The sequence below is a fragment of the Aedes aegypti genome, chromosome 2 (genome assembly GCF_002204515.2).
Source record: "Aedes aegypti strain LVP_AGWG chromosome 2, AaegL5.0 Primary Assembly, whole genome shotgun sequence".
Lineage (NCBI taxonomy): Eukaryota > Metazoa > Arthropoda > Insecta > Diptera > Culicidae > Aedes > Aedes aegypti.
In genome coordinates, this window is record NC_035108.1 from 97,768,473 (window position 1) to 97,786,556 (window position 18,084).

Below are 18,084 nucleotides of genomic sequence, written 5' to 3' on the forward strand. Positions count from 1 at the left end.
ATCGATTCACTTATCCCATCATTGCATCACTCACACATCTACAACCTGTGAGCGCAACACTGCGCTCTCGACTTGAATTTCCACCGCTCTCTTCCATTACTCTCATCGCCCTGCTTATATACTCGTATCGCGTTGTTTTATATACTCGGACCACGCTCGCGAGAACCGGCTGATCGGAATGAACGGAACAAACACCACTGAAGGAAGAAGCCCCTCGTTCGGTCCCTCGCTCGGATTGAAGAATGGTTGGCGGCAAACGGTTTTGCATATGTGTTCAACCACTCGCTGTTGGTTGAAGAAGTGCGCGCGCTCTCTCTCCGTTCAGCTCTCGCCTAAATAAACGCGATTCGTCGTCCCACACGCGGAAAAATCCCGTCTCGATGACCGCCGGTCGCTGAATGCTTCTCGCGCTCCCCGCGATTCGATTTCGAATCAACTGACGCTTGATGGTGGATTTTCATTCGGCTCCTCTCTTTTCTCCGTCTTCGTCGTGTCGTGTCGTGTCGCGGACTGGATACAAGAAGTGGAATTAATTGAATGGGCCGGTCCACCCCTGTTCGGTAATGTTGTATTCCCCTGCCGTCGCCTCCCGCCATCGGAAACCATCCGTTTCGACGTAGGAGTCTCGAAAGATTGTAGGTGCTGCAGAGAAAATCGTGGCACATCGGTTTTCGCGTAGGGTTGCGTCTGAAGTGTTCGGTCGCGATTCAAGTTTTTTTTTCGATTTCGGTGGCGCAGAAAATTCCTTCGAATTACAATCGCCCTCTAATCCCGTTAGGCGTCCCGTCGGTTCGTGACATCCGGAAGCGCCGTCGAGAGTTGTGATTGGTGCGTCGCCATTTTCCCTTCTTCTTCTTTATGCTGATGATGCTGGTGGTGTCACATAAGTGCTCTTCGCCAAGGGGTGGAAAAGCGACTATTGATTGATTCGGACCGAGTGACGTACGCATCGCTGCGGGAAGTGTGATTTTGCTTAACTTGGTGTGAGTGATTGTCGTTTCTAAGCACTATATTTTGTTGGAAGTGGTTCGTTTTTCCGTTGACGAAGCGGTGAAATTGCGGAGAAAAGTGTGTTTGACAAAAATTACCGATGAGTTGTTAACTGATTGGGCAAACGGTGAAAATTTGTTTGTGTTAAAATAAGTCGTGAATTGTTTACTGCGGCAGTTGTGGCTATTTTTGGTCTGTGTCATTGTTGCAACTGTTTGGAACGTGAGCACTGTTTAGAACTTCAGACGTAATGTGAAATGATGATGATGGAGTAAGGGAATGCATAATTGACGGCGAATTAATCTATCAGAGCAATAAGCTGATCCTGATATTGAATTCATCGTTTAAAGGTAAGCTTATAACTAGTATATTTTAAATGTATTCATCCTTATGCCTCAAACTACGGACTATGCCTCAAAGTACAGTTTTAGAAGATAAGATTTCGCATTAAATGATAAGAGTGATAACACATGATTGGGGAACTTCAAAATGTCAAATAAATTCTCAGCTATAAACGAAGAATGCAGGATTTGATCCCGAACTGCTTTAAACTTTACCGGGCAGAGAATTAATGCCACTAGACAAACAATTGTAAAAAAACTATTTTCCTTGTCTGAAACTCAATTCTAGAAGTAAGTTTGATAGAACACTATACCGAGTGGGAAAATCTATAAGAAAGATTGTGCGATTTTTCAATGGATATGATTATCAACTCGAATGCCGTCGGGAAACCTTCGTTTGAATAAGCGTCGGCAATGCTTTGCAAATATGAACTTAGTGCTGCAGCGGTAGATACAGATATGTAAGCCAACGTTAAGTGTAATTATGCAACAGTGCGGTTCCGTTTTTGGCATGCTCCATTTTTGGCACCCTCCGATTATGGCAACAAAAAGGAATCCATATTTGACAACATATTTGAGTACCTACCATTAAAAAATTAGAATTTTTGTAAATATCATCTCAAGTACATTGTTTTAATCATTTAATCGTTTTGTGAAGACATTAATCTATATAAATATCACAACTTGATTTCCTACATCTCTCCTCAGGCATTCATACTGTGTGACCAGACACAGCCGGTTGGTGACAGCCCTAATAGAAAACCTTTTCTGGAAATTTCAACCTGCTCGTTTGAACGACGCACAACAGCAATAAAGAGTATATCCCTCTTTAGAAAAGATTCGGTTTTTTAAAGACGATCCAACATTCTTTACCAATGGTGCTCAGGTTAGAGTATACTACGTGCTATATCAAAATTATATTCAAGTAGGATGCATAGCTACTTGGGCACTTCCATGATTCACTTTGACAAGGGAGGTTTTTCTCGGCCGAATTGTCTGAAAATTTGCAATAAGAAGCATTTCAATACTATGCATATTTAGGCCAAATATAAACTCAGTAGCTTTCAAAAAACCGCACTTCCTTAGTAAATCAAAAGTGACAAGAATAGGATCCGTCTCCCTATATAAAAAAAAAAAACAAAACGTTCCTTACGAGATCTTGAGGATCCTTTTAGATCCTGAATAATACTTGCATAGGGTTACCATCCGTCCTGATTTAGCAGGACATGTCCTGATTTTGAGTTTCTTTTGAGGCGTCCTGATTGATTTTTCATATTTTAAGATTTGTCCTGCTTTTTCAGCACAGATAGTAGCAATCACAGGATTTCCTATGTTCATTTCAATATTTTGATGCATCGGGATTTCCTCCATTTACTATCGCGTGCTGCACACCATGTCTAATCAAAGTTTATGGAAGAGATCATTCGTAAAGGATGTTTTCAGAGACATGTGTAGAAAAATCTGTCGGATTCCAAAGAAAATCTTGAAGGGATTTCTCCCAAAAACTTTGATTGATTTGTTGTACGACTTAGCGCCATTCTTACGAGACCTTTATGGAAACTTCGCGGAAACTTTTTTATGAAATTCTTAAAAAGTGTTACCATATTCTCTGTATAACCTCGATTCGAGGAATGCTACCGTTATTTTATGGCATTATTATGTTTTATAAATCTCCTAAAAGGTTCTAGCTGGTTTTCATTTAAGTTTTTATCAGGTTCTATGAAATATACTAGGTTGTTTTAACATTCTTAGTTATTACCTAGCAAAATCTTGATCTGACACCATTCTTTTTTTAATTATCGGTAAATTGCTGAAATTATCTGCAGGATTTCGTGGGATATCTAAATTAAATTTCTAAGACCCTTGGCAGATTCCTAAAGGATTCTTATTGTCTTAGCAAAAGACCACCTAGTTATATTTAAGAATTTGTACGTATACTCATACCTGTTAATCAGAAGTGTCTCGTGATTTTACATTACAAGTCCTCGACATTAAAAATCGAGAAAAAAAATCTTTGAAAATGCTATTGGGAATTGGGAATAGGATTCACATTTGGAATTTGAGCTAAAACAGAACTTTCACAGGTAGGGCACGATCCTATTATTTGCACTTTTGATTAACTTTGGCAGTGGGGTTTTTTGGAACCTGCTGACCTCATATTTAGCCGCAACATGTATCGTATTAAAATGCTTCTTATTGCAATGTTTCAGACAAATCGACTGAGAAAAACCCAGATGCCAAGACACCCTAAGTTGTAACAAAATTAAAATGTCCTGATTTTGAGTCTTCAGGAAATGGTCACCCTATACTTGCAGGATCCTAGTTTCTTTCCAATGAGCTTTTGAAATTTTTTAGTAGATTTTATAGGATAATGAATGCAATCTGGAAATTCATTGTGGACATCTGAGGTTTCTTACGGGGCCCTGAGAATATATAATTAGTATGGTGAGGTTTATTATCAGAAAATTCTCAAAACCATAAATTCGTGTACTCTTCTGAATTCAAACCACATAAAAAGGAAAACCTCAAGGGTTGCGCAAGCGGCTTGAAAGTACACTTTTTCAAGTTATGACAATTACCGTCAGTGAAGTCTTCATAACTTTGTTATTTTCTAACAAAAAAAAAAAAAAAAAAATACGAAAGGTTTGTAAAATATCAAATTGGTCTAAAGACAAAACTAAACTAAGTTCAAAGTAGTTTTCTCTAAATGTTTCTTCTGTTTACTAATAAAATCATCTTTGTTTGACCATAACCTCCTTATTACTCATCCGATTTTAGATCTTTTTACATGCTTTTAAATCTAAACTGAACATACAACAAGTTCAAATTTAAAATTTGTTTTGACTAAGGTCCTTAACAAAAAAACACCCAAAAACTTGATTTTTATGAAAAAATCAAATTTTTCAATTGTTGATTTTTTTTCGTCAGAAATCACATTGTAACTGTTTAACTGAAGTTTATAAAGCATCTTGTTATAACTACAAGTGGAATAATTCTTATACAATAATTTCTCGATTATGTCACATAGCCAAAAAAATTTGGCGTAATATGCCGAAGCTTGATATAATGAAAATGTATCTTCCTGTCACATTATTTTCTTCAAAATTTGATAAAGATCGCAGAAATAGAGCAAATAAAATTAAAAGCACGCAGGAGATGGGTCTAGAGATGTATGTTGGTTGTTTCAATGAAAAATGTAGAACTTCATATAATTATTGTAGCGTGATAAAATTGAACAGAAATCCATGCTGAAATCGAGAGTGAAATATTGAGGCGGTATTGAAGCTAAATTTAAGCTAAATTGAAGATAAAATTGAGAAACTACTGTATTTTTTAATAGCTTTGAATATAATGTTGTTATAAGATTTATGAAAAATTGCTTGTAAGACCTTCTTGAAGGTTAAACAAATAAACAAAATAAAAATAGTTTCGTCTTAAGTTTAACGTTTTATTGATAAAAAATTGAAAATATAATATTTTCCGTTGAAAATTCATGGTTATAGGCAGTTTTTGCTAAATAACTCAGTCAAAAACATTTTTTAAATACACTTGTTGTGCCTCACAGTTAAAAACCTACTAAATTTTCTTCAGAAATATGTAAAAAATTGAAATCGGTATTCATGCAGTTATGAATAAACAAAAATGATTTTTTTTAGTAAAAAGATGGAACATTTGAAAAAAAAAAAACTACTTTTAACTAAGATCGCACCCTAATAATTAGTTATTGGGGATACCGTGCAAAATCTGGAGATTCCTAAGATTTTTAAGGCGTCCTGTAAATTTATAGCAAGATACCGTGATTTTCATTTTGACTATTTCTAACAAAATCTTGAGAATGGTTTCCCAACGGAATTCGGGAATTGCCATTGTCTTGAGAATTGAGAATTTTAAGTACTATCGCAACAGAATCCTAAGGTACTAAACAATATCCTCGAAACATCTAAAGTCTAGGCGATATCACAGGATTCTATACGAAATGCTTGTGGATTTCTAACGAGCACCTCAAGATTCCTATCAGACTTTTGAGGTATCATAGCGGTAACCTGCGAATTTTCTTTGATTTCATATGATTTGTGTCAAGATCAACTTTTGAAGCATAATTAAAACTTATATGAACTTTAAATGATAAAAAGCTTATTTGCGTATTCTACGAAATAACTATATTTGTGGATCATGCATACTTCTTCCAGCCCACTGGTCGCAGGTTTAGAACCACTGCTGCGCCACTGTTTTTATTATCATTTTGTACTCGTTCCTGTATGAATTTTGTTTCTATTAATATTTCTGTAGAAAATCCTGTTAAGATCTACGTCAATATTCTGTTTTGAAAAAATACCATAAAGATTGTGTACAGCAATTGGTTTCAGTTGTTTATGCTTACCTTTCTGACTGCAGTTAATCACAAGCAATATGAGATGCTTTAGGTTGCAAAAAAAAAAAACAAAATTTTAACGAGCTTTCTCCAACTTACGGAATTTTGACACTTTTAACCGGTTTTTCTGTTATTTTTTATTTGATTAAAAAAAAAATCAATTTTGTAACACCCATTTGGTCGGTGTTAAGTCAGAGTGGACCAATTTCAAAACTTGGTAAAATAGGATTATTCTGTCATTAGATCCAAAATTACCTCACCTCCATTTCACTTTGATGTTGGTTAACTGTATATCTCAGAGGTAGTACCATGCAAATAATAAATGACTGTTATTTTTCTTGAAATTGTTTAGTCAGAGTGGACCAAGTGCGCTTAGTTCATCAACATATCGTTACATGAGTGGTTTAGATTATGTTTTTCTATGAATATCATTTCACATTATGTTGTTTGGAAGTAGCCCAAAGACGTGTGCAAATATTGAACCAAAATTTTTATTAGTTAAAAAATTTCAAAGTGTTAAACTTCAAGCCCATTTTTCTCAAAATATGAAAAATGTCACTTAGTTCACTCTGACTTAACACCGACCATTTGTAACACCCGTATTCTCTTTCAATTTTCATCAATAATTCTTCAGTTCTTGAATAAAGGTGACTTTTGCGATTATTGTTTTGACAAGGTCCATTCATAAAAGTAGAAAACGAAAAGCTTATAAGAAACCATTGAAGACATTTTTTATTAAGGAAATTCCGGTAGGAGTTAAGGAGTTCCGGTAGGAGGAGAAAAAGTATTTTCTCCTGTAGGCATAAAACCCTCAAATCTGTTTTTATTTAGACCCTTACCATTAAGTATTAGGAGCTAACCCAACAGGTTCCGACAATGTTAATAACATTTTTGAATTGAGTTTCATCATGACGAGTAAGAAGTTCTAATCTCTATGTCTAAACCAGCAGATTATAAAAATCAAATGTACATAAGATTTCCTATCGTTGAAGTTTTCCAAACATTATGGGCGGAGAAAATAACGGAAAAATGGGATTTCTATAGATTTTAAAACATAGGTACTAGCTAAAAAATTCAAAAATCTAAATTTCACCGATAGAATATCCACTCATTTGATCATGCTCTGGGTATGCCCGAATCTAGTTAAACATTTTATTATTATGTAGAAGTGATGTATTTTGACCAATCACTATATCACAGTGAACCGTTAGTTGTGCGACGAATCAATACTTATTACTGAGGACTGTTCATTTAAGAAAGTGGACACGTGTTTTTTACAGTAAACTGTTTATTTTCGAACAAATTCATGAGTTTACCTAAAATACATGGAAATCAACGTAATTTCGATCAAATTCACATAAATTTGAACATTTATTGAGCATTGCTGGAGCATGCTCTTACTTTTCTTTTGATACCTCCCATAAAATTATGCACAACTTTTTTCGGAACTTTTCGAACTGCTTTTTGAACTGCCGACCACATTTTCTTGAAAAAATTGATGGAGCTTGCTTCTCTTCCATCCTTCTTAAGATGCCGTTTGATTATTGCCCAATATGTTTCAATGAGGCGTAGTTCTGAGCAATTTGATGGATTCGATCATTTTTCTACAAATTCGACATATTCCTTCTTGAGCATCTCCAAAGTAGCTGAAGCATAGTGAGCCGATGCTAGGTCTGGCAAAAACAAAGGAGGCATGGTATGCTTTCAGTAGATGGGCAGAAGCCATTTTTTAATGCATTCAGTTCTGTAATTTTTGCCGTTGATTGAACCCGTCGTGAAATATGTAGTACTTTCATACCGCAGGAGCAAATTGCTTGCCATACCAAATCATTTTTCCCAAATTTTTCTGTTGGGATGTATCGTACGTCGTCAGGAATATCTGTTTTGGTCACAGCGTTGAAAAAAATCAATTTGGACACTTCGCGATTTAAGCTAAATCTCGGAACGGAAGTTTTTCTGTACACCATTTGTGCAGAAAAAAATTGAGAGTCGCCATGTCAATTCGACCCATCGTTTAGAATTTATAATTTTTTTATGTCAACTTTTGTCTACTGTCAAAATTAACACTTGAGATCACACTGAAACAAAATTTTAATTGTTTTTATGGAATTTTTACACCAAAATGCTAATATTTAGGTGTCCACTTTCTTAAATGAACAGTCCTTACCGATATGAAAATGGATACCACGAATGTAGGCAACCGTAAGTAGTAATTTCGTTGCATTATTTCCAGTAAACAACCAATACCGTCCATGGGAAGAATAATTTGACATCGGTTTGTATCAGTATCATTCACTGCACTGGACTGGAGCTGCACTGAAAAATTGCAGGTTCTCACTGATCAAAGCTTTATATGATGGATATTAGCACATCAACCCATGGGTCTCTAGATTCTTAGCATAATTCCAGACAACCAGAATGTATAAAGAAATCATCTTTTGCGTTATGCAATGCTTATATGTGCAAAGTTCCACGTATAAGATATCGCTCAATGGCCTTATACGTACAAAAGTGGAGGCGATACACGTGCATATTTTATATATTGAAAAACATCATGCAATGAGAGTGCGTAGATTTTACCAATCTTTACTATTATGCGGTTTGATTTATGATAACAAAGTTGATTTGACATCTACTATGGATTGATCCGACTTACTTTGTACGAGTATACGGAATGAAACAAAATGTACATATGAACTCATAAGATAGCGTTTTATGCGAGGAAGCTCATCGATTAAACGATTTCGTCCACCATGTAGTGCGAGTGTGATACAATTGGTATAAATTAACGACTTTATTTGTAAACTGTTATACGACTTCTGATTGTTTTGGAGTCCTAATCTACTGAAATCTGCTTTCAAGTGAACCGTTTCGAAGTCTGGTCATCATAGAATGACACAACAAGATCTTAATGATATGTATTCTTAAAACCTATTCTAGCAAAGATAGTAAAAAATATAGGTTCCGAGTTTGGCCCGGTTCTGTTTTCGGTAACTGAAAATGTCGACCTTGTCATTAAATTCCAGTAGAGTTTGTATCCTTTGACAGATACGCGTATTTCGACCTCAAGACTCAAGTCGAGTCTAGTACACGGCACTGAAGACGGCCTTACAGTTGAGGTCAAAGGATACAAACTCTACTGGAATTAAATGGTATAGTACTAAATTCGGTTTTTCATATACTTATAGGTATTGCACTAAACATCTCGAAGATATATTATCGACGTTGTCGCCAACAATGGAATCCCACTGGAACATTTTGCTAAAAAATATGTAACTGGTGGGACTTGAACCCTTATTTTCCGTTTAGTACACCGTATTACCAATTTCACTATAGCTTTACTATGTTAGACTGAAGTATTTGGCAAATGATCATTGTAGCTTTTTCCAATTAATCGTAAATTGGGTCTGTTCGCTTTTTGTGCGACATCGTTATCAGATTTACATATTTCAGCAATAAATACAATATTCAACTCTAATTTTTTAACAAAGGGTTCATGCTGTTAGCAACAATACATTTTCCCTTACTGTGGAGCGCTTTGTTTAAAGAGTAATTTGGGGAGATGGTATTCGGAAAATTGACATTCGAGGAAACTGCATTAGGGGAAAAGTAGTACAATCTCCTGAGATAAGTGGCCACTATATTTACGAATCTGAAATCTAACTTACGACATTTGATTCATTAATTTGCAAACCAAATCTAAAAAAAGGTTCAAGTTTTTTTGGTTCATAGAATGATAAAATCATTGAATATTTCAAAAAATAATTTCCACCATTACTGGAACATGTTCCAGTAATAATGGTATTTGCTAACGTGTGTTCCTATAATAGTGGTTTACATTGATTTCCCATTGAGACTCACTATTATAGGAACGCCCCACTATTACTGGTGCAAAGGAGTAAAAAAGTTAAGGTTTTTAATTGTTTTCTACTATTTCCTTAGTGATATCCTAGATTTTTGTATTCACATTCATATCATTTTAACAAGGGCCGTGTTGGAAAAATACACATAAAAATATAAATTGCCTATAGCACGCTTAAAACCGCACTACCACTATTATTGAGACACACACTACCACTGGATCAACCACCCTATCTGGTTCCCCGGAGAAAGTTATACATGCGACATATGAAACATCTTCATATCGCATACCAAGTCTAAAGAATAGTGGTTCAAGAGTTTCTGGACGATTTGTTCACATACCAATGTGTTTAAGATATCCGATTCGAGTTTTAAAATTTGTCAATTTCATGTGATGTGATTTTAGATGCTTTTCAACAATTCTTCTTAAGACTTGAATTGCAAAATCATGAAGTTTCCACCCCATTGGAAAGTCGGCCCTTACCTTCGATCAGTAGAGATTTCCATCCGACTCCAACACTGATGGAATTGGTTGGTTGATGTTGGTTTAGGGTTAGGGGTAGATAAGCTGAGCGCACTAGTTAGCCGTGTAGTGTTGGTGGGTTGTTTCCGTGGGTTTGGATCCTTTAGGGCCTCCTTGGTGGTCTGGGGGTTTCGCTGATATACAATTAAACACTCCAACAGCCCATGTACTAACAAATTGTATTTATTAACTTGGTGTTACATTAATTAGTTAGATAAAACCTCGTTAATGATGTTACGCCAATTTACTCGGTCCATGGCTGTGCCCTACAACTTCAATTTTGGCTCACGCTCTCCAGATCTTGTTGCACCTGATCAAGCCACTTCACTCGCTGTGCTCCACGTTTTCTTGTACCAACCGGACTCGACGCTAACATCATCTTGGCATGGTTCTTATTCTTCTTATTTGGCTTTACATCAATTATCTTGATAAAGCCACGCCAACAATAATTCGCCAATTCACTCGGTTCATGGCCGCTTCTCTCCATCCTCGACTGTGACCCACGCTCTCCAGGTCCTGGTGCGCCTGGTCAATCCACCTAGCTCGCTGCGCCCCACGCCTTCTTGTTCCGACCGGATTCGTAGCGAACACCATCTTTACAGGGTTGTTTTCCGACATTCTTGCAACATGCCCTGCCCAGCGTATCCTTCCAGCTTTAGCTACCTTCATGATACTGGGTTCACCGTAAAGTTGAGCGAGCTCGTGGTTCATCCTTCGCCGCCACACGCCGTTTTCCTGTATGCCGCCGAAGATCGTCCTTAGCACTCGGCGTTCGAAAACCCCAAGAGCTTGCAAGTCCTCCTCGAGCATAGTCCACGCCTCATGCCCATAGAGGACTACCGGTCTTATGAGCGTTTTGTACATCGTACATTTGGTGCGGGGGTGAATTTTTCTTGACCGCAGTTTCTTCTGGAGCTCATAGTAGGCACGACTTCCGCTGATGATGCGCCTTCGTATTTCCCGACTAACATTGTTGTCAGCCGTCAACAAGGATCCGAGGTAGACGAACTCGTCCACCACCTCGAAGGTATCTCCGTCTATCGTAACACTGCTTCCTAAGCGGGTCCTGTCGCGCTCAGTTCCGCCAACCAGCATGTACTTTGTTTCGACGCATTCACCATTAGCCCGACTCTTGTTGCTTCGCGTTTTAGGCGGGTGAACAAATCTATCACCGTTTCAAATTTTCTCCCAATAATATCCATGTCGTCCGCGAAGCAAACAAATTGTCCGGATCTCGTGAAAATCGTGCCTCGACTGTTAAATCCGGCTCTCCGTATAACACCTTCAAGCGCAATATTGAACAACAGGCACGGAAGTCCATCGCCTTGTCGTAGTCCCCGCTGAGACTCGAACGAACTGGAGTGTTCGCCCGAAATCTTCACGCAGTTTTGCACACCGGTAATCGTTGCTCTGATCAATCTAGTGAGCTTCCCGGGAAAGCTGTTCTCATCCATGATTTTCCATAGCTCTACGCGGTCGATACTATCGTATGCCGCCTTGAAATCGATGAACAAATGGTGCGTAGGGACCTGGTACTCACGGCATTTCTGGAGGATTTGCCACACGGAAAAGATCTGGTCCGTTGTCGAGCGGCCGTCGATGAAACCTCATTGATAACTTCCCACGAATTCGTTTGCTATGGGTGATAGACGACGGAAGAGAATTTGGGATAGCGCTTTGTAGGCGGCGTTTAGGATAATTTTCACACTCCAGTTTGTCGCCCTTTTTGTAGATAGGGCATATAACGCCTTGCTTCCACTCCTCCGGTAGTTGTTCCGTTTCCCAGATTCTGACTATCAGCCGATGGAGACAAGCGGCCAACCTGTCCGGGCCCATCTTGATGAGTTCGGCTCCGATACTATCCTTGCCAGCGGCCTTGTTGTTCTTGAGCTGTTGAATGGCATCCTTAACTTCCCCCATCGTGGGAGCTGGTTGGTTTCCGCTGTCCGCTGTGCTGACGTAGCCATCGCCTTCGTTGTCCTGACCTTCTGTGCCTGTGTTCTCTGCGCCATTCAGGTGTTCATCGTAGTGCTGCTTCCACCTTTCGATCACCTCGCGTCCGTCCGTCAAGATGCTCCCATCCTTATCCCGGCACATCTCAGCTCGCGGCACGAAGCCTTTGCGGGATGTGTTGAGCTTCTGATAGAACTTCCGCGTTTCTTGAGAACGGTACAGCAACTCCATCTCTTGGCATTCCACCTCTTCCAGGCGGCGCTTTTTGTCCCGGAATAGGCGGGTTTGCTGTTTCCGCTTCAGTCTGTATCGTTCCACGTTTTGCCGCGTACCATGCTGCAGCATTGCAGCCCGCGCTGCATTCTTCTCCTCTAAAACCTCCTGGCCTCCTCGTCGAACCAAACGTTTCTTGAGCTCCGTTCCACATATCCGACAATGCTTTCGGCAGCGTCGTTAATGGCTGCTTTGACTGTCCTCCAGCAGTCCTCAAGAGGGGCCTCATCGAGCTCGCCCTCATCCGGCAACGCTGCCTCAAGATGCTGCGCGTACGCATTGGCGACATCCGGTTGTTTCAGCCGCTCGAGATTGTACCGGGGCGGGCGTCGGTACCGTACATTATTGATGACGGATAGTTTTGGGCGCAGTTTCACCATCACCAGGTAGTAGTCGGAGTCAATGTTAGCGCTACGATAGGTTCTGACGTCGGTTATGTCGGAGAAGTGCCGTCAAAAACATGGTCGATTTTCGATTCTGTCTGCTGAGGTGATCTCCAGGTGTACCGATGCGGGAGGCTGTGCTGAAAAAATATGTGCTATGAATGGCCATATTCTAGGAGGCGGCAAAATCTATCAGTCGTAGGCCGTTCTCGTTCGCCAGCCGGTGATCGCTGAACTTTCCAATCGTCGGTCTGAACTCCTCCTCCTTGCCAACCTGAGCGTTCAAATCTCCTAAGATGATCTTGACGTCGTGGCTTGGGCAGCGGTCGTACTCGCGTTCGAGCTGCGCGTAACATGCGTCCTTGTCATCATCAGTGCTTCCGGAGTGAGGGCTATGCTCGTTTATGATGCTGAAGTTGAAGAACCGGCCTTTGAGCCTCAACTTGCAAATTCTTTCGTTGATCGGCCACCACCCGATCACACGCCTTTGCATATCACCCATCACTATAAAAGCTGTTCCCAGCTCACGTGTGTTGCGCGCTCTAGTAGATGGTATGATTATGATTGTCCAGCACACCTCCCTCAGCGCTACGATGTCGAAACCGCGGATCTTCAGTACATCGGAGAGTATGCGTGTGCTTCCGATGAAGTTGAGAGATTTGCAGTTCCACGTACCAAGGTTCCAATCGCTAGTCCATTTTCGTCGCTACGGTCTTTGCCGATTGTTCCGGTCCGTATTCTCTCGTTGACATTCCTGTGCTGGTGCATTTTTACGGTTGGTTTGCTGGGCCTGACACCAACCCGGGTTAACCCCCTAGATTTCCGGAGGACCCTTCCCCTTAAATGTTCGGAGGACCATAGTGCGCAGTTTAGCTTAGAGTCCTTCTCTGGCACTCGGACGATGATCAGCCGCCTCTGACATGGGGGGGAACAGACGCTGTTGTGTGCCGCTCCTAACATGGAGTTCAGACGCTCAAGGTTTGCAGAAGCAAAAGCAAAAGCAAACCCCCCCTTCCCTGTCAGCATACGACCCAAGTTCCCACCGGGGGTTGGTTACCCGATCTTCCCTAAGGTTACTCGTACCCCGGCCAGTACCACGAGGAGGTAGGGATAGGAGTTGCTGGGCAAGAGGCTAAGGACCGTACAAAGGGGTCTATTTTATTCCTGCAGGTACGCGAGGTACCAATGGTACGCCATGCCCAGCCATTTACCAACGTCATATGCAGCTCTTATTCCGCTGTCACTAAAAGTCAAATACAGCTCGTCTTTTTTTTTGGCTGAAAAAGTGGAAAGTATTGTATTCAAAATAAACTGTTATTGAAAACCTCAGTCAGCGGTGCTGTTTTTCCAAAGATGCTGATAAATCTAAACACAAGACTAGTTATTTCTAGTGTCTGCTACGTATGCTGGTATAAAATTTCACTCTAAAAGTTAATTTATGCTTCGGAGTGATGCAAACGCAATAAGTTTTTGCTGAGATGTTCATGTGACGGTTTGCACGGCTTGCGCATGATTTATGTAAACACAGAGTGGAATAAGAAAAAAATCAGCAGTCACAGAACAAAAAGACCGTCTTCGCGAATCTCGTCTCAGGTTTATACCAGTGGTGCTCAGACTTCAGCATACTGCGGGGCATATCAATATTTTTAATCACGGGCCACAAACCTAAATATGTTCAAATTGTTCTAATGACAAATGAATCAGAGTGGGTTCTTAAAAACATCCAGTACAATACTGAGGATTTTCAACGAAGAGGAGAATTTCTAGCTGGTCTCTACGAATTACTGGAGAGCTAAATCCTGGAGCTTGCTAGTATACCTCTGATATTTCTAGCGAAATCTTTTGGCGGAATTTTGTAGATTACGGCGTAGAATGTTGATTTTTGGCGGAATTTTGTAGATTATGAGCTGGAGAGGAATCCTTGTTCGTGCGGGATCATTTATAAATCAAATCCTGAGAACTTCTGGTAAAGTTTTGAATTCAGAGCGGAATATTTGGATTCCTAGAAGGTAGTTGTAACGGGGATGTATGAATTTTTAGTGGAATTTCAGCAGTTCAGGGACATCCTCGGCAGAATCTTAAAGTTTTTTTTTGCAGACTATACTGGATCTTGAGCAATTTATGCTCTTTAAAATGCCCAGCGGAAATTTGAGAATACTGGGGGGAATCTGGGGATTGCTAACAAAATCCAGTTTCTTGTTAATTCCCAGGGGGAAGATGAGGATTCTATTCTTGATGTTGAGAATTTATATATGCTTCTTGAGCGATTTCTTACAAACTCCTGGGATTCCTAGTGAGTCCTATGTATACCTAGCGGGATCATGAGAGTTTCTTTCGAAATCTTGGGGATTCTAACTGGGTTTCCAGTGGTGAAAATTTCAATCGAGTATCAAGCATTTTGAGTAAGATCTCAGAAAAATCCAAGGGTTCTATAACACAGTTAACTTTTCCCGTTATTTTCATACGATTATCTTATAATGCTGCCTCATTAGGCCTTATTATTCTACAGTCATCTCTCTCTTACTCGATATTGAAGGGACCATCGAGTTAGGGAGGTATCAAGTTACAGAACACATAAGCAGTGCAACTGCGTTCCAAGGGACCATCGAGTTAGCCATGAAAACCAACTTTTACTATGGTTCTCTAACTCGATATCGAGATACGGAATATCGAGTAAGGGAGAGTTAACTGTATTTATTTATTGGTTAGCATATCTTTCTATAACAATGTTTAATATTTTCGCCTTTTCACTCGCAGTTCTGAAACAATTGTAGAATCCTTCAATAGTTTCATTTTGATTAAATATCTTTTTGAAGTCGTTAACTTTCACCAACAATTAAGATATACTGTAAGTTTTTCCTTATCGTAGTCCCAATTTGCCTAATATTTAGATCTTGAACAGATTTTGGAAAATGCTTCAGAAGAATTGCTTGAATATTTCAAAATGAATTCCTCGAAAAAATCCTCAGAAAAATCTCTGAAGATAAATTTTATACTTTTTTGCAATCTTTCATCGTAATAGGCTGTTTTTCATCACACCAATTTGTCATTGTGGGCTTCGTGGCCGTGCGATTAGTGTCATCTGGCATTTAATCACATCGTGTCATAAGGTGTCTGTCCGATGCGCGGTGCAGCCATTGAAACTTCTCGTCAAGAATTTTTCTCGACTGTACCAATGGAGCATGCATGTCCGTAGTCTAGTGTTAAGTTACAATCTGGGCAGCTAAATGGCTGAAGACGGTGTCCATGTCTTTTTTAATAGTCATTACGCAACTGAAATAAGTTGCGTCATGAATATTACGCAACGCTTTTTCATTACGCAACTGATTTGAGTTGCTACGCATAACAATTTTCAGAAATTGCAAAATAATGATGATTATGTTCTGGTACCCGCTAGTAGTCTTCTATCAAATTGCAAAAAAATGTTGTACGTAACTCGTTGCAGAACTCGAAGTTTACAGCACTCGTGTAATAAGCCAACTCGGCAAGCCTTGTTGGATAAATTTACGACTCGTGCTGTAAAATCATCATTCTACAACTTGTTCCGTAAACTACTATTATATTTCCATGTTCATCGAAAATTTCTATTTTGCCAACACTTTTGGAAGAATCCAATAATCTATCGGGTAGACTACACTAGATATTTGAGAAAATTAAAGAAGTGCAATCCGGTCGTGAGGTACAAATAAGTGAGGTTTGATATTTTTTTTTCGAATTTTCAGCTTTATATTTAGTTCATATAAAACCACTTGGTCATTTTGTGAGTGGCGGAGGATGTATTGGTTAAAACAACGCAGGGCAAAAAATTAGAAAATAAAAAGACCACGTGGTTTAAAAACGACCGTGTGATACAGATTAACTAACTGTTTCACAATTTGTTCTATATTTGTAGAATAATTCGAAAATGTTTCTTGTATGAATGAAATGGTCAAGTCATGAGGTCGTAAGGTGAACAATTCGAAATTCCTTTGATAATTTGTCTTGCACTGTGAGAATGTTTCCTTTTTGGAAGAAAACCGAACTGACTGAATTGAACGAAGATATGATTGGAAATTGTCAATAAATTCACTGTTTCAGGAATGTTATTCGATTCCTGCGTCAGAATGCCTAAACTTTATGTTGGTGGAAATTGAAAACAAGATTTTTCATAAAGCAAACAGTTGGATATTGTTGAGCTCAATAGAAAAACATGTTCCTGGTCTTACCACTTTACCCGTTCCATGAGCTGAATGACGTATGAACCATTTTTAATTTGAAAGATGTGTAAATTAAAAACACTGTTCCGATTGGAAGGGGTCAATCCAACGGATGTACCCGGTAATTGATTTTTTTTTTGTCGCAAGACCCAAAACACCGCTATTTGCTTAATCAAGAGTTGCTGAATCTATTGCCGTTTTCAAAAATATCATAGCACGTCTAGTTTTTGAGATATTGTCTGTTGAAAATGCAAACTTTGACTTAGCAAACTTGCATGCAAGTTGATTGACCCATCCTGGTTGCGAAACTGGCTGGAATCAATGTTAAAATTATATTGACTGTGGCTTTAGTGTACATTAATCAATAGCTTTTTACTCGGGCTATCACTTTCACTCCATATTATCGCCATCCAATAGCAGCCTGGCATTATTCAAGTTCTCCACATTGATGATGTGTTTTTGTGCTATTGTGTTGGCTTATCAAATCGCTCACAAACCTCTCAGTTCAGACCGTAGCCGTCGCCGCCATCGCCACGTCGTCTTCGCAGAGCCCTCAGATCCCGAGCTCTGTTCGATCTCGTTTGAATTGGCGCAGCTTATCGCATTTATCGCAAATAGTAATATCTGGCAAAAATAGGTCTATTAACTTAAGCGTCATTATATACGGCTGTGAGCCACGGTCTGTGTGCGCGAGTGTTAAAAACAAATGAGCAATTGAAAAAGGTTTGTCGTGACTGCAGTGCGGAAAAAATCCCAACACTTAATTGGAAAATTGCGCGAAAAAAAGGTCGAATGTGTATTTGTGTGTGTTTGTGCTCCGAACTAGCTTCGAAATCAATTAAAAGTTTCATTCCAACTGCTCGAACAAACAAACGGCAGCATGAAATTCGCTTTTGTATGTGATTAGAAGTATGACCGATGAAAAACAATAGCCGTGGCGGAAGGTGAAATTGAAATTGACTTTGTGTTTCAATTATGTGTGATTATTTGCCTCGATTATTCGCAGTTTGACTTTGAAATTGTACGGTTGGGTTGGTGTGACCGATTGCCGAACGATAATGAGTGGATTAGTTTGTGTGCATATCGAGATCGGGTAGTGCTAGCTAGATTCAACAGATGCGATTGAAAAATTCTCTTTCAATGTTCAAAATCAAAAGAGAAATAAATGACTTGTTGCAGGTAAGTGCTCTTT

The 18,084-nt window shown here is 39.3% G+C and overlaps 1 protein-coding gene across 7 annotated transcripts in view; it reads left to right on the plus strand.

The window, feature by feature from the left end:
* Positions 1-270: 270 nt before the first annotated feature.
* LOC5573660 (protein dead ringer) overlaps positions 271-18,084 on the plus strand; it is a 489,443-nt gene continuing 471,629 nt past the window's right edge. For 2 of the 7 annotated variants that reach the window (XM_021841647.1, XM_021841651.1), the window contains exon 1: positions 17,361-18,071. In XM_021841647.1, the coding sequence (XP_021697339.1) occupies positions 18,009-18,071 (63 nt within the window). In that variant the 5' untranslated portion in view covers positions 17,361-18,008. Of the gene's footprint in view, positions 1,341-17,359; positions 18,072-18,084 lie in introns of those variants that run through there. The other 5 variants (XM_021841648.1, XM_021841649.1, XM_021841653.1 and 2 more) reach the window with 5 other exon arrangements.